This window comes from Carassius auratus, unplaced genomic scaffold, assembly GCF_003368295.1.
Source record: "Carassius auratus strain Wakin unplaced genomic scaffold, ASM336829v1 scaf_tig00217515, whole genome shotgun sequence".
NCBI classification, from domain to species: domain Eukaryota; kingdom Metazoa; phylum Chordata; class Actinopteri; order Cypriniformes; family Cyprinidae; genus Carassius; species Carassius auratus.
Genome location: NW_020529106.1, coordinates 57,585 through 84,221, shown reverse-complemented (window position 1 = coordinate 84,221; position 26,637 = coordinate 57,585). Strand labels below are relative to the sequence as shown.

Genomic DNA, 26,637 nt, shown 5'->3' with positions numbered 1-26,637 from the left:
TCAGTCCAAATTACAATTATTATTATTATTATTTGTTTTTATTTATTATCTTGGGAGTTCACAGGTAACTTATTTCATTCACTAGGTAATAAGATTACTATGCTGTCATTTTGTATTGCAAATAAAATGTGCAAATATAATTGCATTAAATAATATATATGATTTATTTATTTATTTATGGGCAGTGCTTTAAGTGGTCCAAAACAGGTGCCGGTACTCTATTATAGCCACACAAAAAAAAAAAAAAAAAAAAAAAAATATATATATATATATATATATATATATATATATATATTTTTTTTTTTTTTTTTTTTTTTTTGATGACTCCCCTCATCCCCTGAGGTAACAACAGCGATATTGAAGGGGTTTTATATACAGCAGTCAACAGGCAACCTTAATAATAAATCCTTTTATTAGTTTGTGGATTTGCTTGAGCTAGAAAGAACTACTGAACATAAATAAAATGTGCAAAAGGATTTTGAAAAAATACCCTTAGAAAGAGCTACTGCATTACTGCATTCAAACTTCCAAACTGACTCAAATGATTCGCGAACAGCTCCGAACTCCCGAACTGATTAAAATGATTCGTGATCACCAAAATGACTCAAATGATTCGCAAACCCGGTACGAACTCCCGAACTGTTTCAAATGATTCGCGATCCCGCTTCGAACTGACTCAAATGATTCGCGAACCCTGTATAACTCTCGAATTTATTCAAATGATCCGCGAAAGCCGCTCCGAACTCCCGACCTGATTCAAATGATTTGCGATCCCCAAACTGACTCAAATGATTCGCGAACCCGCTACGAACTCCCGAACTGATTCAAATGATTCGTGATCACCAAACTGACTCAAATGATTCGCGAAGCCGCTTTGAACTCCCGAACTGATTCAAATTATTCGCGATCCCGCTCCGAACTCCCGAACTGACTCAAATGATTCGCGAACCCGCTTATGAACTCTCGAGTTGATTCAAATGATCCGCGAAGCCGCTCCGAACTCCCGAACTGACTCAAATGATTCGCGATCCTGCTCCGAACTCTCGAATTGATTCAAATGATCCGCGAAGCTGCTCCGAACTCCCGAACTGATTCAAATGATTTTTTGTGTAAAACCTCAATTAAAACAGATGTCCAAATGAACGTACCAGTAAGCTTAAAGCACGTTCTGGGCGCATGGAGGTGGTGGTACGCTCAAGAGCTGTATTTGGAAGTGGCGGTACCAGTGCATACAGGCCCTTAAAGCACTGTTTATGGGGCTTTACTTGAAAGGAATCAACTCAAATCATTACATTATAAAAGATAGCTGTGGAAGTTTTTAGTATAATGTAATTTAGACATTGCATGGTTTAATACCTACTGTCATTGTGGTTTAGGTCAATAATGTAAAAGGTCAGCAGAGCAAAAATTACAAAGCAGAGTAAAAAGGTCCGGGTAAGTGTGAATGGTTTAACAGAATAAACTACATGCAAGCACAGTTCAAGGAACATTTTTAACAGACCAAAAGTGTTATTAATATTGTGTAGGGTTATTAATGATGTCTTTGAAGTTTTACCCTATTACTATTTAATAAAAATTGTTTAAAATATGGGTTATTTCATTTAGTTGCCAAATCTTCCATTTTTAATAAAGTAATTAATTTATATTTATTACACACACACACACACACACACATATATATATATATATATATATATATATATATATATATATATATATATATATATATATATATATATATATATATATATATAAAATGCAATTATATTTTAATTAATTAATTGTATTAATTTTTAATTCAGTTAACAATAAAAACACTGTTTCTGAGATTGAAATACTTGATCTTCATCATTATTGGGACTATCCATGCTGCCTGCTATATGCTATAACTAAGAAACGTCAGGGCTTGTAAACTGATTTTGGCGTTTAGAAACATTCTGCATGGCCTTTCCATCCTCTAATATTGAATTCTTATTAATTAGGGTATTTCATAACCTGCCTTTAATGTAAACCGGTCTGCATTTCCCGCAGGAAACCAGATCTTTGCATTTCAGACCTATATTTACATTGATGTCTGAAAAGTGGGACATCAGGTAAAGTGGGTCAAATTCATATCACGCTGGAGTGCCCTTAAAACACCAAGAGCCAATCATATTTTAACATTCATGAATAATTACTATGTTTTCATTCGCCTGACATCACGGTGGTGGGCGTGGCCAAGCGTCAACACAATCGGTCACAACAAGCACATGGTAAGTGCGCTGAATACTCTGCGTAAAAGCCTGCATATGATGATTAATTTGAAAACGATTCATTTTGTATTTCTGATTTTAAAATAATCAATTCATGGGCAATTGCGTTTGATTATTTGTAAGGATATTTAAAGTAGTGACCCACTTAGCTTAGCTTAACGTGTTAGGTAAAGTGGGACAGCAGCTATCTGTTAATATGGGACACTACACTCTTCTGATGAAACATGATCGTTCAGTATCTTATATGAACTACTGTGTCATGGATCATAAGCCTGATGTTTTCTAATAATTCCATTGTAGCTGTGCTAAATTGGATGCTAATGTAATAATGTCAAATGTTTGTCAAAAGATTTGAGTACTTTGAATTAGACTGTTGGTCAGATAGTTAGAAGATAACATATAATCTCTCTCTCTCTATACATATACATATATATATATATATATATATATATATATACATATACACACACACACACACACACAGAGAGAGAGAGAGAGTGAAATAGCTGATGAAATTCAGCTTTGCATTACAATATATAAAAATAGAAAACACATACTTAAAATTGTAATAACATTTTACAATATTACTATTTTCTGCAGTTATGATCAAATAATTGCAACCTTGGTGAGCATGAGAGACTTTTTTTAAAAATCTTACTGATCCTAAACTTATGAATGGGAGTGTATATAGCAAATAATTAATAAAAAAAAAAAAAGATTACTAGTTCAGTCTAGAAGGTGTATTTGCACAAAATATAATAATATTAGCTGAGTAATAGGGATGCCAGAATATTAGACCCAATTGAACAACATTCCAACTTTTATCTTTTCAAGGAAAAATGGAAATGCAAAGTGCGTTTAAAGGAAGAAAGGGTCTAAAGATGAATCAGTGGAGTGAGGAGCGAATGAAAGCTGCAATAGATGAGTATAAAGCACAGGCTGAGTCCGGGCAGAAGCCTGCACTACGATTGCTGGCAAGGAAGTGGAACGTGCCGAAAACGACCCTTCAGAGACGCGTGAAAGGCCTCATCGAGGGATCAGAGCATGCATCTGGAAGAAAGCCATTCATCCCTGTTGAATCTGAGCGGGAGTTAGCGCGCCTTCTCGCCTCGCTTTCAGAGAGAGGCTTCTCGTTGAGGAAGACTGATGTCCAGTCTCTTGCTTTCGAGTTCGCCAAGATAAATGGCATCAGAGGGTTTTCAGAAGAGAAGCAAAAGGCGGGCTATTACTGGTTCGAGGGCTTTATGAAGCGAAACCCCGGGCTGAAAATAAAGAAACCTGAGACCACATCACCAGCTACAAGAATGAATGAAGAAGAGCTGGGGAAATGGTTCACAACTTACAAAATCACCCTGGATGCTTTGGGAATCAAAGACATCCCTTCACATATTTGGAAGTGTGATGTATCAGGAATACAAGATGTGTTCTCCTCTCATCAATCTGTCGAGGAAAGAGAAGATCCCTGCATTCAGATCACAACCGAGGAGGAAACAGCCTCAACTATACTAGCAGCATTCAACGCCAGTGGTGTTTTTGCTCCTCCACTTATCATTTCTAAAGGAATCAAGGTGAGAAATGAATGCATGAATGAAAACATGTGCATGAGAGCATCAGATGATGGCTGGATAACAGCAGAGCTGTTCCTTGAGTGGGGGGAAATGTTTGTGGCACAGCTCCCGAAAGATGACTCCAGGCCCCACCTTCTCCTCCTCGATGGCCAAAGCAGCCACGTCTTCAACCTCAGCTTCCTCAATCTCATGAAGCAGAACGATGTGGAGGTCATATGCTATCCTGCACCGCAGCCAGCTCTGTGTAGGAGCCTCAAACTCAACTGGTGTGAAGCGAGTCACAAGTGGAATCAGCAGTGTGTGGGAATGAAGTTGGCCGAAGCACATCATTGTTCTGTTTTCATGGAAGCGTGGAAGAAAACCGCCACTGTGGAAAGAGCCAAGGATGTGTTCAGAACAACAGGAATGTTCCCGATAAATGAGTTTACCTCCATTGGGCATGAAAGCACCACGCCATGCACTGAAGACGCTGCACATTGCAGCACCGAGAGCAGCTCTCATGAGCCTCCAGCTGTTGAAGTGGCATCCTTCAGAGACTTTGTGGTCATACAAAAGAGTCACAGGGGTGTAAAGACAGTACCATATTTACAAAGAAACTCAGAATACCTTCTTTATGATGAACATTTAAAACAAAAAAATGAACTGAATAAAGCCGCCGTCTCCTATAAATGCAGGGGCTGCTTCATAAACCACGGCTCGAGCGACGATCCGAGAGCTTCTGAAGCGTGGATCAGATGCAGCAACTGTAAGGCCTGCTACCACGAGTCTTGTGCGGAAGAGGATGGGATATATGAATGGGTTTATGATGGAGACGCAGATAAGCGATTAAACTAAAGGGTTGAAAAAAAGCATAATTTGAGAACAAGAAAACACAACGACAGAATATACCATTTAGGTTCATTCATTCACAACAGTCTAGTGGTGTTTAAATAAAATCTGTGTTGAAATAAAAAAGTGTTGTTAGAATAACAAAGATTAATGACTAAAGTACATTAATCCTTTGACGCATCTTAATGAGCCACTATTTAGACAGTAATAATATATTTGTGATTAATACTTTTTTGTTGTTTGTTTTTTACAAATTAGTAATACATTAAGTTCCATTCTATCTACAAACCCATACAAATTCCAGAAAAGTTGGGACACTGTACAAATTGTGAATAAAAAAGGAATGGAATAATTTACAAATCTTATATTTAATTCACAATAGAATATAGATAACATATCAAAAATTGAAAGGGAGACATTTTGAAATGTCATGCCAAATATTGGCTCATTTTGGATTTCGTTGGAGCTACGCATTACAAAAAAGTTGGGACAGGTAGCAATAAGAGGCCAGAGAAGGACCAATTTGCAACTTATTACAACCACACAGTGGTAAACCTGGCCTTGTACCAACTTTTTTGAGATGTGTTGATGCCATGGAATTTAAAATCAATTTATTTTTCCCTTAAAATGATAAATTTTCTCAGTTTAAACATTTGATATGTCATCTATGTTGTATTCTGAATAAAATATTGAAATTTGAAACTTCCACATCATTGAATTGATTTTATTCTCAATTTGTAGTGTCCCAACTTTTTTTAAATCAGGTTTGTAGTCAAACACTGACTAAACATAATTTCAAAATAAAAGCAGTAAAATGGTCAATAACACATTACAAGCAATGAACAGATTGTATTAGTATCAAACAAAAATACACAAAAAAAAATGTTGTTTTCCCAGCATTAGTAGGACTGTATGTATGACGTTGATGTTCAATTCTTGAATTAATTTCAGTCGGTTCTCAGGAAGTAACCGGTTGAGCCAGTTCACAAATACAACTCTGGACCTTAGTTCTCTGCACACTTACACTGAATGGATCAGTCTGGGAAACAGAATACACAGCACTTGTTCAGTCACATCTCGGTGTAAATCATCAATAAGCAATGAGTACCGTTTTTTTTTTTTTTTTTTTTTTTTTTTGGTTGACCGTTATCCTCAACTTAAGACCAATTCTAGGACTTGACTGTCCTTTAACGAATATTCTTTTCTGAACGCTATTAGTTTAAAGCACAAATGCTGAGTACATGCTATTCAGGTCAAGCTAATGATGTACACCTCCTCCGAAAAATACAAACTTGGGTATTAGTTTTGACAATCCAACTAGGACTCTCATTTTGAAATTTAACACAGGAAGTGAAAAACTATTTCGTAGTCGTTTCCGCCTTCACGCTGTGCGCACGCAGTTAGCTTTGCTGTTGTTCGCGTTTCACTTTGTGCGACGGAAAGAACTTCAACCCAAAGGTTGGGAAGAAAAATAAAAAAATGTAAGTCAGTGCATTCGAGTGACAGATGTGATATTACACCACTTGTATTGTAATAACAGACTATGATGAACCAGAGTTGCACACTTTGGCCTAGCGTTATTAGATAAAGATTGCACGTTTGCTGTAAAGGCCTTGTCGTGCACGTTAGTCGCGTGCCTTTTTATCATCCCATTGTGTTTAACTTAACGTTATATGCTTCGCCTAAATAAATTATGTGCACTATTTCGCGGTTAATATAAGAATACAGTCCTAAAATGAAATGGAAGTTATTGTCGTAGTAATAGTGCATTTATTTCATCTGCTCTGAATCTGGATAGCAGTGGCATTGCCATGGTTACACAATTGTTTCTAATTCATATTTTGCATAATGTTTAATAAGCCTCAGATTCCAGTTCTGATTTTAGCTGTGCTGATATATTCTCTTTACTAATGCATATCATTTTAGCCTTCAAACTAACTTTAGCCTTCATAAATCGTGTCTTAAAACATTTATTTTACAAATATTTTTTCAGCTGTAGCTATTTTAATGTGTTTAGTATATCTTCCCACCATCCTTTCTGCTGTTGTTATCAATTTGCATTGCATTACTTGCTCAGACAGTCTTCAAACATCCGAAAATATGCATACAGATCCTCTGCACTTCTCAGATTACAGTGAATGGTTCCCTTTTTCAGCATTCATGGTTACGGAATTGTTTTACCCAATAATTTTTTCCCCAAACAATCCAGCTATAAGGTGATTAACAACATTACAAACTTTGATTTGAAGCCAGCTGTATTTGAAAGGAGGGAAAAAAAGACAAAGGTACAGTTCTGTGTACTTACAGGCTGTAGTGAGGGGAAGAACTGTAATTATAATTTTTCTATGTGACATTTTTCCACTCTAATGTATGTTATATATATATAATTTATATGCAAAAAAAAAAAAAAAAGATATCTGCGGTAGATGTTGCACAGTGATAATTGGCTGGAACTGTACTGACCAATCAGAAGCAAGTACCAGGACTATACTTTTTATAATGGTGTGGTCACAAATATAATTGTGAGTTATGAGTTTGGTTTAAAGATATGTTAAATACTTTTCTTAACAATTTTTTTAGTTTTTAATTACGTTTTCCCCAACCAAAAAAACAGTTCCTCCTGTTTTTGCATATCCCTGTACGTTTCATTCATGCATACAGCCCATCAGAACTTATTTTTTCTCTGTGTTAAGCAGTTTTGTTTTTTGTTTTTAATTGAAAATTGGTCTATTTTTGGTGTTTTGGCCGCACAATAGCCACTGGTTTGATTTTGATACTTGTCAGCCTGTTTCATAATACACACTTTTCTCATTTCAGCTTTCCAAAAACAGAGATGACACTCTTTTGAATAAAATAATACAAATAAATAGCTTGTCAAATGAGACACCATTATGCTCATATTTTTTCTATTTTGGATGATTTCTATTTGGGCTTTTCCATTATAAACACCACAGTTTCAAGTCACAGTTAATGTGTATAAAATTGCACTTTTCTTTGGATGAGCATACATATCTTGTTCAGAAAACACCTGGCTATCTTTGGACCCTCATTTGTTTCACTTGAGTTCCACCATTGGCTTTATCAAGACCTTTTGATTCCAAATTATTTTTGCATTTATGCGCCAAAGTTGATTAGCTTTATTACAGTCAAATTTGTTTTCTTTCATGGATTTCTGATTTGTAGTTTTTGGTCATGCAGTACAACTTAAGAGGCATGAACACTATATCCTTGGTTCTCTCCTGATCAAGAATCTGCAATGTTTCCCTCTCTTTCCCATCCACATTAAAGGCTCTAAAATTGATTCAGGCTCTGTTTTCCTTCAAAACTCTATTGTACTATTGCTCTTCATGGTACCTTTAAATCGTCATTATTTGGTCAGTGTATCAGACTGTCCATGTTGTACCTCTGTCATTTGTAAATAATTTTGACTTCTGTTACTTGCATTGTATGGATTTGTGGAGCTCACTGTCTTGCTTTCCTATGCCACTGCTAACCATTTCGCGAGCATGCTAGAAATCATTGCTCCATTGTGTTTCTGCAGACCTGTTTCATTCTGGAGGAGCTCTCTTTTCTCGATCCAGGCTTAAAAATCGACGGATTGTCTTTCTGGGGACTTTTTAAATTCGCTTTGTTCCTCTCTTTTTCCACTCATCCAGAGCGCCGTCATGTCCCAGAAACTGACCGGTGATGATGCTCAGAAAGGCTTTGCTGTTGGCCGTGGGCTTTTGGCAGCTGCCGAGACTTTGAACTTTAGTATGGGCGAGACGCACTCGGACCCCTACGGCTCTTCTTCCCAGTCTCATGGCATGTCTGGTTTGGGTGGAGGGGAGGTAAAAGACCACGACTCTCAGCTGTCCCGCCGGGCGGGCAGCCACATTAGCAATACCATGAAACTGTTCGCCAGCCTAGGCCTGTCGCCCACCGATCTGGACGCGCTGGCGCAGGTCCCAGAGGAGAACATCAGTGTGGAGACCTTGCCCCATCTTATCATGCAACTTAAGAACCGCAAGATGGAAACCGGCCGCCGCATGGCTGGCGATATGTCAACTGTTTCTTCTGAGACTTCGTACAGAGGCGGCCGAGACGATTGGGGCGGCTCCCAAGGCGGAAGATTGGACCGTTCCGGAGGACAGGCTCAAAGCCGCTCGCAAGGCGACTTCGGTTATACTTCCATGCAAGACTCGTCCGGTCGTGGATACGACATGTTAGATTACAGCAGCGGTAGCGGCAGAGACCGCCAGTATTCTGATCTTTCCCATGACTCCTACCGCAGCCTTGGCATGTCGACGTCATCGGCATCTGACGACATGTTCATGCAGAGAAGAATGGGCACCCCGTCTCAGGGAAAAGTGCAGGATTTCTTGGGAGTCATGCCCCTCATGTTTCCCCATGTGTGCTCCCTTTGTGATTTTGATGTGCACTCTGTCATGGTGAGTAATTCAAGCCGCTTGACCTCTGCACACACACTTCCTTCTTCTTGAGTCCTGCTCATTGAAGAAGACTTTCTTTAAACATAATTTGTTGCATTTAAATCAGCACCTCTTAGTTTTGCTTAGCGTCAAGTTGCTTTACAAAAAATCTAGTATGAACTGTTGTTAGTTCTATTACTGACTCTCTGGCTTTATGCTTGGATCCAGTTAGGACAGATAGTATGCCGAGCTTATTTCAGATCCATTCCAGTACTCAGAAAGGACAGCTTGTCAAGTTAGCTCTGAACCAGATGTCAAGCCTTGAACTGTTTAGAAATCACAGCTGATTCACTGTCACTTACAAGCAATGTTGTTTCAGTATATTTAGATTTTTTTTAATCCTTTCCTGTGTTTGTGAAGGAATGGACGCAACACACGAATGGGATTCGTCACTCGGAAAACCGCAGAGTCCTTCTGCAAATGTAAGTGGACTCTTCTGAAAATTGATAAACTGTTCATTCACACGTGTCATTTAGAAACAAGACTAAATTTGGCCTCCAATAGAGGTGGAATTCCACTTTATAATCACTTTCCATGAAGTGACAGTATTTTGGGGTGAATGGAACCTTTAAATTTACCCTCTAGTGATTTTTAATATGAATCAAAGTTGGCCCCTCCAAATTGCTTAATGAAGATGAGCCTTTTATTAACTTTTTACTTATTTAATTGCAGTCTTTCAAGTCTACTTTTAATATAAAAGTACAGTTGAAATACAAATGTGACCATGTAACACAAAACCAGTTTTAAGTCGCAGGGGTATATTAGTAGCAATAACCAAAAGAACATGACTGTTTGTAACCTAAAATGTAACCTCTGATATGATTATCAAATAGGAGTTCCTGTAATTTTTAGCATTAAAAAGTTGTCATGTATGACTTCTAGACATGATTGCTAACCTTTGCTCTTGCAGTCTTTAAAACTGAATTTGTCATTCAAGTGTTCAACGTTAAGAGCTCAGCATTTCAAGGAGCTTTAAACCTTTTCCTGTCGTTTCATAGGTACCCGGACTGGGATCCTCAATTGCCCTCTAGTCACAAGTATGTTACTAGTAGTTTTTCCAAACACTTCTTTCATAATCATGATGCATCCTGCTTTTTATGAATAAAATAGTTGTTTTAGAGCATTAAAAATAAATTCCTCTCAGGTCGACGTCCCTTTCCCTGGACACGAAGAGTCGTTCAGATGGCTTGTTGGGGGCAGCTCCAATTGGTGCCGGTCTACGAAGTACAGGGATGAGCTCCAACTGGGGTAATAAATCAGTGAGAGGATGTAGTCTGGTCTAAAACAATTACTTTCCACAGCGGACATCCTTTCTGCTATCTGTCTACAAGCAAATAATTTTGCTGAATCAGAAATCCACTTTCATTCTCTGTACTTGAGCAATCTGGATTCTATTTGTCTTCCTGTGGGTTTAACACAAAACAATACGGTGAACTTTTCCTTTGATGCACGGGCTAATTTGGGTCATTTAAATCACTTTTTTTCAGGATCTAGTTCCAGTATGGGAATGACAAGTAAAATGAATTCCTATTCAACACCACTACCCAAGGTAATAATGTACTAAAGTTTTGTTAAAATTATGAAAGTGCTGTATGTAATTTGACTGCATTAAAGTATAAAATACCATAGTATGTTTGCTAGGGATGTAACGGTTAACAAGCTATTAAAATGTGACGATTCAAAACAGATGCTAGACAAATCGTGATTCATTTAGGGGTAGGAGTTTATAGGAATGTATGTCTGAGGGGAACTTACTGTCTTTTGAAAAGTTTAGAATGGTATTTTTTCCTTTTCCTCTTGCCTCTGTGTAATGCATATTAAAGTTCATAAGTGCAGCACTGCTTTGTTTACAGTGGTAACCAAGGAAACGCTTTAAGCTCCACCTGCTGGCAGAAAGTGAATCTGCGTCTCGTTCAGCTCGTTTGCTCTCTGTTTCATGCAGATATTTTTATGTATAGTTTCAAAAAACTCAAGTCAAACCATTCTGTTTTTGCTTCAGATTTCAAAATTATACAATCTAATTTAGATTAAAAACTGCTCATGTTGCATGTATGCAGCATCTTTGTTTGGATCGTGATTGAAATGCAGTGGTTGCCTCTAATTTTAAATGCAAAGAGCAAAGAAAAAGCCTTTGTTTATATGAAGAGATTTATTGTATTTGTGTTAATTATTTGATTTGGGACTTGTTATTTACATTTACATATTTAAATGTTGTTATTTAGCAGATACCTTTAGACAAAGCGACTTACAAATGAGGAAAATAAAAGCAATAAGAAAACAACAAAAGAGTGTTAATATGCAAGTGCTATATTAGTATATTGTTATAATGTTATATTACAATTTCACAAAGAAATGCGCAGCATTTTGTCCAAGCAATAATAAAGATGCCTTGAATTTATAATTTGTCTTACATTTCATTTTGTAAAAAATTAAAAATCGTGAATCGAAGCGTAAAATCAAAATGCTCAATCGAATCTTGAGTTGAGTGAATCGTTACATCCTAATGTTCTAATGTTCACATACTTGATGACAATGCTACAGTCAGTTATTCTACTTTGAAATGTAGGATTTCCAGTACCCACTTTAACTGCTATCTGTCAGTTATTACATACTGCACCTTTAAAATCAGTCCATCAGCTCTGTTGCACTGAAAATGCTCCCACAATTAATATACTGATATATTATAATTGAGATGTTTTTGGGATCTGTTGATGGTTATCTTGGTTCTTGTACACTTATAAATGTTTTTGTTTAAGATAAGAAGTAGGGTTGTCGTGGCAAAATACGAAAGGAAACCAATGTCACCAAACAGCCTGTTTGCCTTGGCAAAACCCTTTGGCACCATCTGTGAACATCTAATCCTGAATAACAAGGTAGGTTCTGTACATATATGAACACTCATTCAAGATCAAAGGTCATTACAATGTAATTTTACCTCAGTTTGGAATTCGTATGCACTGTAATTGCAATCTGGTTTGAGTGCATAATGGCATAAAGCTGATTTATTACATTGATCATTTGGTGTTTTTCAAAGGCTTTTTTGGAGATGCAGACTCATGAGGAGGCTTTGGCCATGGCTAATTATTACCAACGCAAACCTGCCATTTTGCATGGGAAAGAGATACACATTTATTTGTCAAAGGAACTGATGGCAATCGAGGTACGAATGTTTCTTTTAACAATGGAAAGAAGTTAAGAAAATCAACCAATCAGTTCTATAAAGCTTATTTGCTTTATCAATAAAGAAAAGTGGAAGGTCGGACAGAGAAACTAGGCCTGTGAAGAGAGGAGTCAGCCAGGTGGTGTTTTTCTCCAATTTACCACGAGGTGGTGAGAAGAAAATGGAGCTCCTCACAATTGCTCGTAGATTTGGCACAGTTGAGAAACATCTCTTTCTAAACGATGAGGTAAGATACGTATGCAGCATGCATCTCTAAAATACATCCTGGTTCACGGATCTCTTTTAGGGATGGGTAAAACTAAACAATTATCTCGGTAATGTGTTTTATAGCGAAGGAAAATCATTTTAAAACAAAGCGTCAACAAAAACTTCATTCATATCGTTTAACATTGATATTCTGACTTAATATTGCATTCAAAGATACACATGCATTATTCTCTCAATTTTTTTTTTTTTTACTACAGAAATAATAGCTCAAACATCTCCAAAAACAAGTGAAATACTGTTAACGTAGTTGAAAATAATCCAGGCGTTTTCTCCACATTGTTTTGTTCATTGCCTTCATTTTGTGAATGGAAAAATTATAACTTAGTCATATGTTCCACTATAACCATATATAGTAATAAATGGCAGTGATCGTGCATATTTTTATTGTTGTTGACAATACAGACAGGACTTTTGTCTTGTGAAGCTAACAAATCAGAATTTTTAACTGATATATAACTCAGCGAGGCCACATTTGTCTTAATTTTACACTGCAAACATGCTGTGGGTAATTGACAGTGATCGCTTCTGAACTCTTTCTCACTTTAACTGCTTCTAAAACAGGCATTTGTTCAAATGAGCAATCCTGAGGATGCAGAGATGTTGGTGAAGTACTACACCATCAATTCTTTGACTATCAATAAAAGATCCATTCGACTTAACATCTGCACAAAGTATAAGACTCTAACGTAAGTTGTCCTTCTTATCCAGAGAAAACGCTTGTATCTTTAAAAAGGAAACCAAATCAGATGTGACGTAAATCTGTTTAATGTTCCAGGGTCCCACCAGGCAAGGGCGAACAAGTAAGGGAACCACCTCCCCGTAAGAACAGCAGCACTAGCAGCAGTGCCACCAGCAGAACGGGTGATAAACCTTCATCAAAGTCCCAGAGGTCTTCCTCTACTTCCAAATCCAAAGAGAGCTCTGATGACAAAGAAGAGGAGCCGAAGCCTAAGGAAGCAGAAGCCCTTGGCGGTGTGTCCGGAGACGAAGAAGCTGATGTTATGGAAGCACGCGATGGAGACGAAGAGGGTTTTGATGAAGCAGATGATGTCGAACTATCCTGTGATCCAGAGCAAGCCACTGAAGAACAAGAAGATATTGAAGACACCAATGTAGGGGATGAGGAGGACCCCGAAGCGCAGCAAGCCAGAGATGCCTCCAATGATGCAGAAACCACAGAGAACCAAGAGGACTTTGGTGAAAAACAGGAAGGGACTGAGCTGGAGGAACCTGCAGCATCTGAAGCAGAGCAGGAGGAGAGCACCTCTGATTATCCTAATAAAGACCTTGAGGAACAGAATGAAGAGCAACCTGAAGATGAGGGTGCTGAAGAGGACAATGCAGAGCAGGCAGGAGCTTTCACACATAATCTTTAAAAATGACACTGCCTAATCCTTTGTTGCAGGGATAGTTCATTGAAAACTTTTAATTATCATTTACTCACCCTCTTAATTAAAAGTACACTGCAACTTCAAAGTAATGTTAAATATACAGTGGAAACTTGGCCACTGTGGTTGCCAGAAATTCAGTTAAAAAGTTATTTTACAATGTTTCCAGTTTTATAGAATGTCATACGTGCCTGTAATTTTCATTTCTAACTGTGTATTTCTTTAAGTGAAATAGTGATTATATACCAATCTTTTTGAATGACAAAAAATTTGCTTTTTACCTTTAAAAATTTAATGTAGGGACTTCTGGGAATGTCCTTTAATTGTTTTTTATAGTTTTATAGTAATAAAACATTTACCGTTATTTACCATATATGGTACAGTCAATTACAGTAGAGAAGTGATTTCTGAGAAATGCTGTTGACATGGAAATGACCAAAACAAACACACCCCTAACCAAAAGGATCACAGCCCTGTTTTGATAGCTCCGCCCATAATTCACAAATGTGCTTTGCAACAAGCACCGCCTTTGTCCTCTTTGGAGCTTGACAGCCCTTATTACTAGTCATCACAGCGTGAATATTCTTTTTTTTTCTTCTTTTAGAGTGAGCTACTATTATTCATAGAAATTGCATGTTTTTCACTGTTTTAACCTGCAGTTCTGTTGACTCTTTCTGTATCTGCTTCTAGGAGGGTGAAAACGAAGTGGATTTTCCTGAGAATATAGATGAGTTTGTTACTCTTGATGAGCTAGCGGAGGAGGAGGATGCTGAGAAACAAGACTCAAAGTCCAAATCTAAAAACACATCAGGTACTGAACTTGAGCAACTACGATGGCTTTAGCAGTGGTCCGTGACAATTGAGTCTACAGTGATAAATTAAAATAAAGATACAATCATTATCAGTGGAATCTCAATGTCAGTGCTCTCTGACTTTGTCTGTTTTAACCAGCTAGAACAAACTGAAGAGAGCATGACACGCAAACATTTAAATCAATGTTTAATTTACCAAAAAATGGTCATTACCATTCAAAATACAAATGCTGTTATGTTAAATTTTCTATTCATCAAAGAATCCATTTAAATAATGCCTTATCTCATCTTGTATGTTTCAGGAAGCTCCAAGGATAGTGGAGTAAGTCACTTATTTGTTACATACTTGAAAGTGTATTTTAGTAGTTTGCAGCTAATGGCTAAACATTGATTTACTGATTGTGTATTTTCTAATTGTAGGGATTGAGAGTTGTAAATGTTGTTGGGTTTAAACGTGGCTACGGTTATCTGGATGAAGTCCTTGCTCTTGCAAAGCCATTTGGTAAAGTGGTGCGGCACCTGGTTTTGGACATAAGGCCTGAGGTAACAGCTCAGATGTTTTGTTCTGGCCACCTCACAGCAGTTTAACTCTAGCTATCCACATACATTTCCAATGCTAGATAATTTAATAGTACATTTATAAATGATTATTATGCATTGACAAGCTGAGGGAATGTTTTTGTCATTCTGCCTATTTTTTTTTCTTGTCATCTTTGTTAGGCTTTTCTGGAGCTCTCCAGTGAACAAGAGGCAAGAGCAATGGCTAGTTTTTACAGTGGAAATGTCATACCATCTGTGTGTGGAAAGCCTGTGAAGGTTTATCATTCACACACCTATCCAACCATCCAGGTGAGACTTGGGCTTATTGAAGGGATAGTTCACCCCAAAAAAATGAAAATTTGCAGTCAATTTATTCACCCTCGGGTCATCCAAGATATAGTTTACTTTTTTTCTTCAGTAGAACATTAAAGAAGATTTTTAGCTGAATCCAGTAGTCGTTGGTGATTCATAAAAATAGAATTCTGTACGTTTCTTAAAACAAATTAATAATTATGGCTCCTGATGATATATACTGAGGTCTTATGAAGCAAACCGATCGGTCTGTGCAAGAAACTAGTTAAACCACTTCACCAAATAATCTTCTTGCACAGACTGATTGTTTCGCTTCATAAGACCGCAGTATATATCGTCAGGAGCCACAAAGAGTCATTTTGTCTTCCTTGATACGTGTTTTTTTTTGTTTTTTTAAACGGGCATATGCTCACTTGCATTGTATGAATCACCAAAGACCACAGTTGTAGCAAAAAATCTTCATCTTGGTTGAAATGAACAGCACATTTACATTTTTGGGTGAACTCTCCCTGAATCCTGCCTGTGAATCTAAAAGGAGCAGAATCTAACACCAATGTTTATGTACAATATCTACAGAGCGGCAGAGTCATCTACGTTCGTAATATTCCACCCTTCAAAGGCTCGGATGCATTGCTTCTGAAAATCGCAGAACCTTTTGGAAAAATTAAGAGATATTTTCTGAATCGATTGCGCAGTGAGGTAATGTAAAGTTGTCACTCTTTCTGGTGGATACACATGCGATATAAATATGGGTTTAATGATATCTGTGGTATATTTGCTCAGTGCTTCATTGAGATGGAGAGAGGAGAAGATGCTGAGAAAATGGCAGAGGCCTACAAGGAAAATCGACCTAAATTCGAAGGCAAACGACTAGTTGTCTACGTGAGCAGGAAATATAAGCAACTCAAACATGGGTCAGTTGGAAATTCAGATTGCCTTTTTTCTCTTCCCAAAGGATCTTGAATGGCATATATTTTGACGATATAATCTTCTCACAGACACAGACCTCCAAGCCCAGAGCCTGAGGACAAACGGCCGCTCAAGAGGGAGCGCTCCGGAGAGTCTGAAACCCAGAGCAACTCCTCTGGCAAAAGTAAGGATAAGAAAGAGGAAGAACCTTCTGTCAAGAAGATGAAAGTGGAAGAGCCTGTCTCTGATAAAGCTGAGGATGTGGAGATTCAGGAAGAGAAGGAAAGCCAAAATGTTTCAGCAGAAACCCTTGCTGAACTGAAGATTGAGCCAGAGGAGGAACAAAGCAAAGACACATCAGAGCACCAGAATATGGAGACTGAACCAGTGAGTGACCGCAGTATTTTTCTTTATAACACGAATAGTATGTTTGTCATTCCTTTTGGAGGGTTGCATGCTATCCATAAGTGAGATTTCCCTTTTCAATGGGAACGGATTAGGAGAAAGGTAGCATTACATCACTTCAATATCAATATCAGGCAGGAACCTTGTATGTCCAAAAGCACTACCACTTTCTGGATAATTAAACACTGTGTTGTCAGAGTTGGTATTTGTATGTAATATATGATCAGACACTTGCATTTGCCATTATAATATTAACATTTTATGAAATAAAGCACAAATGCAGTTATGAAGTTATTAACCAGTAAATGACCAAAAGTCCATAATCCATAATAACGTTCCCTCCAGTGAAGAAGTTATCTCACCTGGATCAGAAGAGAAAAATGCACAGATCAAGCATGGGTTAAAAGCTTACAAAACAGCTCTAAACAAGCATGTCTGTGGATTTTGATGGCAGAGACAACAGGGGGAAGTGTTATGGATTGTGGACTCCTGTATTGACTGTGATCTCAGTCCAGACTGGATCCATACGATTCTTATAAATGCTTTCACACTGCCAGCACTTAATTTAGCCTCTGCTTTCCTTTGCCCAGGAGCCTCAAGATGAAGAGACTGTTGCTGCTTCCCCTGTTATTGAATCAGAGAAGAGCGTGAAGACCGAGGAAAAACCTATTACAACAGCAGCGCCTGAAATAAAGCTCGACATTAGCCATGCTACTCTTGGGCAATATGATCCTAATGTCCCAGTGGGTAAGATAACTTTGCTTTTGTGAAAAGAAATAACAAGCTTTGACATAACCAAGCTATGGATTTAGTCTGCTAAATACAGATCCAAATCTCAAAATAAATAGGGCACTAAATCAGGGCCAAAATATTGGCCTTTGATCACTGTTTGTTCCCTCGTGCAGTCTAGTCATGATAGATTGCTTGGAAGAAGTCTCTTAATGAATCCCATTTGACCCTTTTCAGGTGTGGAGTTTGTGAAGATGGGATACTATTGCAGAGTCTGCTTTCTGTTTTACTCCAATGAAGACACCGCTAAGAAGATCCACTGCAGCAGCCAAGGACACTATGATAAACTTAAGGTGATAATTATTTCCATCCTCATTAATATGATGGTTATTTAACATTCTGTCACTTGTAATGCACTGACTGTTAAAGCATAAGATTATCTAGTTTATGTATTGTAGCTTGTTGATTTACTTGTCTTTTTAATTGCATTATTACACTGACCTATTCGTCCTTGTTCAGTGTTCTTGTTGTTTTGTTCGTGTTCGAAAACAAATGTTCTTTTTCCCATCAGAAATATTTGGAAAAGGAGAAAGCCAAAGCGCAGAGTAACGGAACGAAGAAATAAACCGAAATATCTCTTCATCTGTCTCTTATGCTATGTTCGTGGTTTCTTGTGTTCAGCCATGTGCATTTATATTTAACTTTTTGTTGTTTTTTTCTAAAAAAAATTGTTAGACTGGGGTTTTTCTCTTTTTAAAGTAGTATTGAAAGCTGGCACATTCATAAATCCTGGTTGTTCTGTCTTAGCGATTTAGATGTGAAGTTTAACACATTTTACTCAATTGCTACTACTAAACCTGTATTTTTGTTTTTCCTTTCTTTTATTAAACTTTCAGCATTCCTCAGACTCCGCCTGACTGTTTTAATCATTTATTTTTGTATTCTGTGAAAGAAGAACCTATTCATGGCCCCATTGTTACAATGCAATTATCTGTCTTACAAAATGCACCTTACAATAAAACTTTGTGAACGTGTTTCGTCACAAAAAGTTGTAAACCTATTTATCAAAATCAATTCTTCTGCACTATAAATGTGCCTTTTGACACAATTTTGTGAAATTATCCCATTTAGCCATGTTTGAGCATGTTGTTTTTCACATTCATGTTAATGCTTATGTTGTGTGAATGTCTGCTCTTGGCAGAACCTGTGCAATGAGTTGAATTTGTTCAGACTCTAAACCCGTGATCACTTGGGGCTTTGGGATTTAATTAAAACACCACTATTTAGAAATAATACATTTTTCTCTTATTCAGAATTCAATAACTATCTGATACTTATGTGCTCGCATTGACTCACCATGACTGCCACACATACTTGAATAAACGGAAACAAGCCCCCGGTGTGTCTTTGTGTTTACGGACAATGCACCATATGGTAACGGTAACAGAGTTAATTTATTTAAAAAGAAATGCGTTACAGTATTAGTTACTGTCAAAGTAACTGCGTCCCAACACTGGACAACACTCTTAAAAAAAGGGTTAATTGGGGTTCAATATAGAACCATAGGGTTCTTTACTCAACTCCAAAGAACCTTTTATGCTAAAAAGGTTCTATAATGACAAGAAAGAACCCTTTTGGCACAAAGGTTCTTTAGGCATTTATTCATTCATATATTATATTATTCTGCAGCATTTTGTATTTGTAATTAAATTATTGTTTGTAGTAACTTAATACCACATTTTATTCATGCTGATTTTTAGAGAAAAACTGAAATTGCACTCTTCGTGTGATATTGATTAACTACATAAAATGATATATATTTTCTAACCCCCATATCTTGGATTTTGTGATCATTCACATGCATTCATAAATGCATTTTAAAGGGTTAGTTAGCCCAAAAATGATGTCATTAATAACTGACCCTTATGCTGTTCCAAACATGTAAGGCCTTCTTTTATCTTCGGAACACAATTTAAGATATTTTAGATTTAGTCCGAGAGCTCTCAGTTCCTCCATTGAAGCTGTGTGTATGGTCTACTGTCCATGTCCAGAAAGGCAAGAAAAACATCATCAAAGTAGTCCATGTGACATCAGAGGGTCCGTTGAAATTTTTGGAAGCATCGAAAATACATTTTGGTCCAAAAATAGCAAAAACGACGACTTTATTCAGCATCGTCTTCTCTTCCGTGAGAGAGAGAGTTCAAATCAAAGCAGTATATCCGGTTCGCGAACGAATCATTCAGTTCACCAAATCGAACTGAATCGTTTTAAATGGTTCGCATCTCCAATACGCATTAATCCACAAATGACTTAAGACTTAACTTTTTTTTTAATGTGGCTGACACTCCCTCTGAGTTCAAACAAACCAATATCCCGGAATAATGCATGAACTCAAACAGTACAACGATTTGATGAACTGAATGATTCGTTCGCGAACCGGATATCCAGACTGCTTTGATTTGAACTCTCTCTCACACAGACACGGAAGAGAAGACAATGCTGAATAAAGTCGTCGTTTTTGGTATTTTTGGACCAAAATGTATTTTCGAAGCTTCAGAAAATTCTAACTGACCCTCTGATGTCACATGGACTACTTTGATGATGTTTTTCTTACCTTTCTGGACAGTATACCGTACACACAGCTTCAATGGAGGGACTGAGAGCTCTCGGACAAAAATCTAAAATATCTTAAACTGTGTTCCGAAGATAAAAGGAGGTCTTACATGTTTGGAACAGCATAAGGGTGAGTTATTAATGACATAAATTTCATTTTTGGGTGAACTAACCCTTTAATACACCGTATAATGAAGTGAAAGAACGCACTCAAAAATGCACACGCGCCACGTGCACTAGTATGACTTCAACATGTAACTTTATATTAGCGGAGATGTATGCACTTTTTAGGCACGATTTGTTTAGTTTTTGAATATACTAGGCACATCATTAAAACAAAAAATATGATTTCACATTTCACACATAAACGCATGGAAAACGTTATTAGAACTAGCTACTAAACTAGTTAAAAATGCCTATCCATATACAGCTAACCCCAAACTGACTCAAATGATTTGTGAACCTGCTCCGAACTCCCAAGATGACCGAAATGATTTAAGCCCCGAACTCCTAAACTGATTCGCGAACCCGCTTTGAACTCCCGAACTGACTCGAATGATTCGCGAACACGCTACGAACTCCCAAACTAATTCAAATGATTCACAAACCTGCTCCCAGTGTTGTAGTCGAGACCAGCTCATTCGAGTCCGAGTCCAGATCGAGTCCAGAGAGGGTCGAGTCCGAGTCAAGACCGAGTTCAGAAAGGGTCGAGTCCGAGTCAAGACCGAGTTCAGAAAGGGTCGAGTCCGAGTCAAAACCGAGACCAGAGAGATTGGATCTTTGACAAGACCTAAAGAAATCTTCAAGAGTATGTAAAATGTTTGGTGGAAACAATAAAGGGTAAAAGGGCCACATAGTATGTGGTGTAAAGGTAATTTTATTAGTATTATGAATTGTAACTTGTCAATATTAAGTGCTCATTTTCACATAACATCGTTGTACCACTATACACATCCATATAACCTTTCTAGTACAAGTAACATTACCGTACCACTATACCTGTAAATGTTCAACTGTAACAGCTTTTACATAACTTTTAACCTTGAAGCTTAACTAATGACTGCTAATATCCTTACAATGTCTTGGATTATGTGCACTTTAGATGTTGTGAAGATTACAGATGGGCATAATTACTTTTCAAAAAAATAAGTGAGGAGACCATCCTGCTACCCAACCAAGCACGATGTGGTCTCATGATCAATCCACCCCAACTAAAAACACTCTCTACTGGTGCAGAGGAAGCGGGGACTGACAACAGTTACCATTTTATCACTTTCTAATCTAATGCTAATTTCCCTGGATGGTGCGTTTTAATGCAGGGTAAAATACACACTAGTCGAAGTTTTTTTTAGTTACGGAGGGCATACACACAAGAGCCGACTGACGGTCCAGGAAAATTTCTTGCAAAAGTGTGTATGTGCCAGGGGAAGAAAGCTGGATGAAATGCCATATAAGTTCAATGCATTCTGTCAGACATGTTTTTGGGTGGAGATGTTTAGTGTTGAGACAGTCAGTCTGTGTCTTTATTCATTATATAATTTAATTAAACGATATTTGTTTTTTTTCTTTAACAATTTTTCCTACTTTGTAAAAATAAGTCAGTTGAGAGAAATAATGTAGCAATGTGGCTTTCTGGAAAGCGGGATCACTACAGGCGGATGGCAGGAGGGTAACTTAAGGCCGGTGACACACCGGCTGCGTGGCGTCTCTGCTGCGTGCCAGAAGCGTGGTGGCTGCTTCGCATTTTCTGTGTTTACACACCAGAAGCGTGCCTGCACGCGGCTGCTGCTGTAGGTGACATAGAGGGAGACCGCCGACAGACCAGGCTCTTGTCTTCATGACAACATCAACTTTTTTTTTTTTTTTTTTTAACACACCTACTGATAGGACACCATTAACAGTATAGAGTATGTTTGACAGGTGCAATATTTGAAAATCGTTCATTATTAATTTATTTTTTAAATTACATTTATATCTGAATTCATGCCAAACTATAGACTTTCAAATATCAAAATGTCATGAATTAATATGTATTTGTGTACAAAATGACATATAAACATATTTTCCTAGTATATTTTGCCTGGAAACGCTTCCAACATGCATGCGTGTCGCGTGAAAAATAGGCATCGGTTCTATTTCTAGCATGCACGGGTTTTCCGCGCGTCTCACGCAGGCAGTCTGCAAGATCTAACCTGTTAACAGTTAACATGGGAGCCGAATTAAAAACAGACACGCCACGCAGCTGAGACGCTTGCGCCACACATCCAGTGTGTCGCTGGCCTAACGTCTCACGTCAAAAGAAAATCACCAGTCATTGGATGTCTCAAACATACATCAATTTAAATAAACATTAACATACAGTAATAATCATGAAATATTTTGATTGGGACTCGTTGGACTCGGGCATAAGTCCGATTCCTAATATGTTCGAGTCCGAGTCAATACCGAGTCAAAATGCACACGAGTCCATGACAAGACCATTAAAATACGGTCTCGAGACCGAGTCCGAGTCTCGAGTACTCAACACTGCCTGCTCCATACTTCCAAACTGAAATGATTCGCGAACCAGCTCCGAACTCCCAAACTGACTAAAATGATTTGCGAACCTGCTCCAAACTGAAATGATTCGCGAACCAGCTCCGAACTCCCGAACTGACTCAAATAATTAGCGAACCCGCTCCGAACTCCCGAACTGACTCAAATGAGTCGCGATCTCTCTCCGAACTCCCGAACTGACTCAAATAATTAGCGAACCCGCTCCGAACTCCCGAACTGACTCAAATGAGTCGCGATCTCTCTCCGAACTCCCAAACTGACTCAAATGAGTCGCGAACCCGCTATACAAACTCCCAAACTGATTCAAATCATTCACGATCCCCAAACTGACTCAAATGATTCGTGAACCCGCTCCAAAATCCCGAACTGACTCAATAATTCGCGATCTCGCTTCGAACTCCGAACTGACTAAAATGATTCGCGATCCCACTCCAAACACACGAAAACTCTTCGACCACAGCTGCTGTGCTTCAAAAGCTCTTGCAGAAGCTCAACACTGGTTTTCTCTGAGCTGGTCAGATCACATCAGATTGTGGTTAATCTTGCAGATCATATCTACTCTTCCTCTCTGTGCAGTTTGGTAATATAAAGAATCCTCCTTTGAACTCCCACCTCTTCTGTGGGTTTTATTGTTCTGGGTCTGAATTTGGGCTCCTGGGGTCTCAAAAAAGAAACATTTTCAATCTCCAAGGTGAATGTTATGCCAACACCAGTGTTGTGGACAGTGCCCGGCGATGGGGGTGGATTCACAGGACCTTCCATCTCAGGTGCAGGTGTAGTGTCTGACAGTAACAATATAAAGAAATCATGTCATATCACAACCTCTATTCCTAGGCAATCCAAATTAGCTATACACAGGGGGCAACATACACTACCGTTCAAAAGTTTGGGGTCAGTAAGATTTTTAAACGTTTTTAAAAGAAGCATCTTCTGCTCACCAAGGCTGCATTTAATAGGGCTTGGGCGTCGTGACATCATTACTTGGCGTGGCCGCCACGTTGACTGCCTCCTTAACTGCCACTCTGACTACTGCGCAGTGTTTAGACATACTCCCTCTCATCTGTGTGTCTTAATTTGATTAATTAAAAATCTATTTTAACCATTTTCAACCGCTGCTGTATTGTGGGGTGTAATAGCGCAACACATAATCGCCATGGGTAAAATAAAATGAGAATGGATTAACTTTACACCGTTTTCCCGCTTGGAGGCCCGACTACGGAGACCTTAACATCTGAATATTAATTTATATAGCTTAAGTCAACATTGAAAATAAGGGAAATTGAGTTATTCATCCAAAATACGGGAAATTTCAACATTCATCTTTTTGTTGCTATCCCTCTGCTGACAGCAAAAATTTGTACTATAAAACTGCTGCATTAACTAACGTTAAAGGGGGGGTGAAATGCTCGTTTTCACTCAATATCCTGTTAATCTTGAGTACCTATAGAGTAGTACTGATGGGAGGCGGACGCACTAACAAGGAGGCAGAGATATTTTAAGCAGTTTTACTCACCGCCTGCGGTTCCAACTCACGATCGTGACCCTTTTTCTTTGGGATTGCATCATCCTTAAGAAATAAACGATATTCAAATCCGTCGTCAAACTGGGCTTGTTTGTAAAACAAGCATCTTCGAAATGCAGGGAACAAACACAAACACTTGCACAACTCCGTTGATGCTCTGTAAAAATAAACTCCATCCACTGGTCCCTTAATGCTGTTTTTTCTTTGGTAATCTGTGCAGGGTTGTCTTGCCCTGGCAACCAAAAACACTCCTTTTGTGACATTTTGCGACGCTCTCGCTCTGATCAGTGAAGTCTGTTGTGCTCTCAGTGCTCTGCTATACGGGAACGCGTGCTCTTCCGGCAGAAGTGCCCTTAGGACCCATATAAGGAAATTCCGCTCCATCTAACGTCACACAGAGTCATACTCGAAATAAACTTTCCGAAACTTGTGACAAACCGGAAGGAGTATTTTTGGAACAGAAATACTCCTACAAACATAAAACTTAATTTTTGAAACTTTGTCCATGTTTAGCATGGGAATCCAACTCTTTTAACAGTGTAAAAAACTCAGTATGCATGAAATAGCATTTCACCCCCCCCTTTAAGCAATTTGTGAAGCTAGGTCTAACGTGACTTTAGTTACAGATTGGCGTGAAATCGTGATTCACAACAACCACGCTATCTAAAAGAGTTCAATATACTTGAATTTAGGATTGCGTGAATCGGCGCGTCGCGTATCAAAAACTAGGACGACACATTTGGCTACGCACCGACGCATATTGGCGGCCGAAGCGTAACGATGCATAGCCTCGGGGACGCGTATGCGTACAGATGCGTTGACTATGAAACGGCCCTAAGGTTGCTTTCAAGTAAGAAAAACGATGCTTTGAAAACATCTGTTTCGCTGGAAGGACAAGGAGTAGCAACAGAACAACAACACAGAGACTTGACAGGTCTGATGGAGGGGCTAACGGGAAATACTAAAACGGGAAGACAGCGGGAAAACAGCTCAAATACGTGAGAACCCCGTAAAAACGGGAGGGTGGACAGCTACTAACTACACTTTTGAAAAAATGTTTAAAAAACCAAGTGTAAATGGTTGTTAGCACTAACGGTTACTAAACTAGCAGCTAGGTAACGTTAGACCACAGCTTACCGGATTACTGTATACTGTTTTGCCGCTGTTCCGGTTCTATGATTTGCAGCTCCTGAACCCATCCATTTGTGAACTGTACATGAGACTTCAATGACTTGTAGCTTCGGAACTATTCTGAAGTGTAGGCGCTCACAAAACAAACAAGGTAGTCGAAGATATCTGTAATGCGAAAGTGCGGCAACAAGTCTCCGTCGGTACTCCACTATTTGTTGGGAATTTCATATGGATCCAAACCGTTAATAGTGCCGATTTTGTCCACATACCGGTCCCTGGCATCCCTATTTAGCATATCCCTATAAATCCCACAACCTTTTCGCGATTTTAACATTTTTTTCTTTCTCCCAACTCTGCTCTTCTCGTTCAAATTGCTGTATGTTTACATTCGCGAAGCTGGCAACATATGGCCGCCACGTCCCAGAATGCAACTTGGCGCCCAAGCCCTAGGGATAAAAATAAAATAAAATAACGTAATAGTGTGAAATCTTATGACAATTTAAAACAACTTTATTTTAATATTTTTTAACTAATGTATTCCTGTAATCAAAGCAGGATCACACTCCAGCAATTCATAGGCAGGTTTGCCTGCAAACACAGTCACCAAATAAAATTGCAATGTAGCCTAGATGTACAACATTTAAAACTGATTAACGTTACGCTTTAGTACATTGGTAACTTAAGCTAATTTTCTAGCCATTTCATGCTAGTTAACAGTTAAAATTTACAGAAAGTAATTGTAACTTACCTTTGTGAAAATGCTTTGAACACGCCATCATGTGTGGTGGAGTGCTATCGAAGATAATCTTGGCCTCCTTACCGCTACTATCCATGCCATTCGGCGCCTTTTTGTCATCTCTGAAACATGGCTTTACTATACATGCTGGAAAACGATAAAAGATATTCCGTTCTTAAGTTTCGTGCCACTTCTATCGTGAGAACGACTATTGCAGTTTATACAGCAGGTAGACGGCATCTTGAACACTGCGTTCTTACCTCCATGCAAAGAAGTCTGGCGCCTAATGTTTGTGCCGCGGATTCCCAAAATGCTTTGCGTTCACCACTGGGAATACGTCATGATGACGACACATTAGCGATCTTGATAGAGTTTTTAAACACTTGTGCTGTGTCCGAAATAGCTCCCTATCCACTATA

At 38.3% G+C, this 26,637-nt stretch overlaps 2 protein-coding genes across 3 annotated transcripts; both read left to right on the top strand.

Moving 5' to 3' along the window:
• The first annotated feature begins 2,207 nt into the window (after positions 1-2,207).
• Positions 2,208-4,970, top strand: LOC113101104 (uncharacterized). Its single transcript, XM_026265578.1, has 2 exons — positions 2,208-2,252; positions 3,087-4,970. Exon 2 carries the CDS (start codon positions 3,092-3,094, stop codon positions 4,652-4,654), a length of 1,563 nt encoding a protein of 520 aa, XP_026121363.1. The 5' UTR covers positions 2,208-2,252; positions 3,087-3,091; the 3' UTR covers positions 4,655-4,970.
• A 1,034-nt stretch (positions 4,971-6,004) lies between these two features.
• LOC113101099 (matrin-3-like) lies at positions 6,005-18,567 on the top strand. Of its 2 annotated transcripts, none has more exons than XM_026265574.1 (21): positions 6,005-6,129; positions 8,305-9,078; positions 9,478-9,539; positions 10,116-10,154; positions 10,262-10,365; positions 10,605-10,666; positions 11,874-11,990; positions 12,152-12,277; positions 12,363-12,524; positions 13,127-13,251; positions 13,341-13,914; positions 14,644-14,764; positions 15,068-15,087; positions 15,186-15,308; positions 15,486-15,614; positions 16,194-16,316; positions 16,401-16,531; positions 16,616-16,913; positions 17,522-17,678; positions 17,898-18,013; positions 18,232-18,567. In XM_026265574.1, exons 2-21 carry the CDS (start codon positions 8,314-8,316, stop codon positions 18,283-18,285), a joined length of 3,408 nt encoding a protein of 1,135 aa, XP_026121359.1. In that variant the 5' UTR covers positions 6,005-6,129; positions 8,305-8,313; the 3' UTR covers positions 18,286-18,567. The 2 variants fall into 2 exon arrangements, with proteins under 2 accessions (XP_026121359.1, XP_026121358.1); XM_026265573.1 differs by having other exon boundaries at positions 6,007-6,129; positions 8,190-9,078.
• Positions 18,568-26,637: the final 8,070 nt, after the last annotated feature.

Excerpts from the sequence above, each read along its gene's own strand:
- LOC113101104 (XM_026265578.1), top strand. The coding sequence starts at position 3,092 with ATGGAAATGCAAAGTGCGTTTAAAGGAAGAAAGGGTCTAAAGATGAAT.
- LOC113101099 (XM_026265574.1), top strand. The coding sequence starts at position 8,314 with ATGTCCCAGAAACTGACCGGTGATGATGCTCAGAAAGGCTTTGCTGTT. Across the intron at positions 15,615-16,193 it reads ACACCTATCCAACCATCCAG|AGCGGCAGAGTCATCTACGT; the intron begins GTGAGACTTGGG and ends CAATATCTACAG. Across the intron at positions 16,532-16,615 it reads TATAAGCAACTCAAACATGG|ACACAGACCTCCAAGCCCAG; the intron begins GTCAGTTGGAAA and ends ATCTTCTCACAG.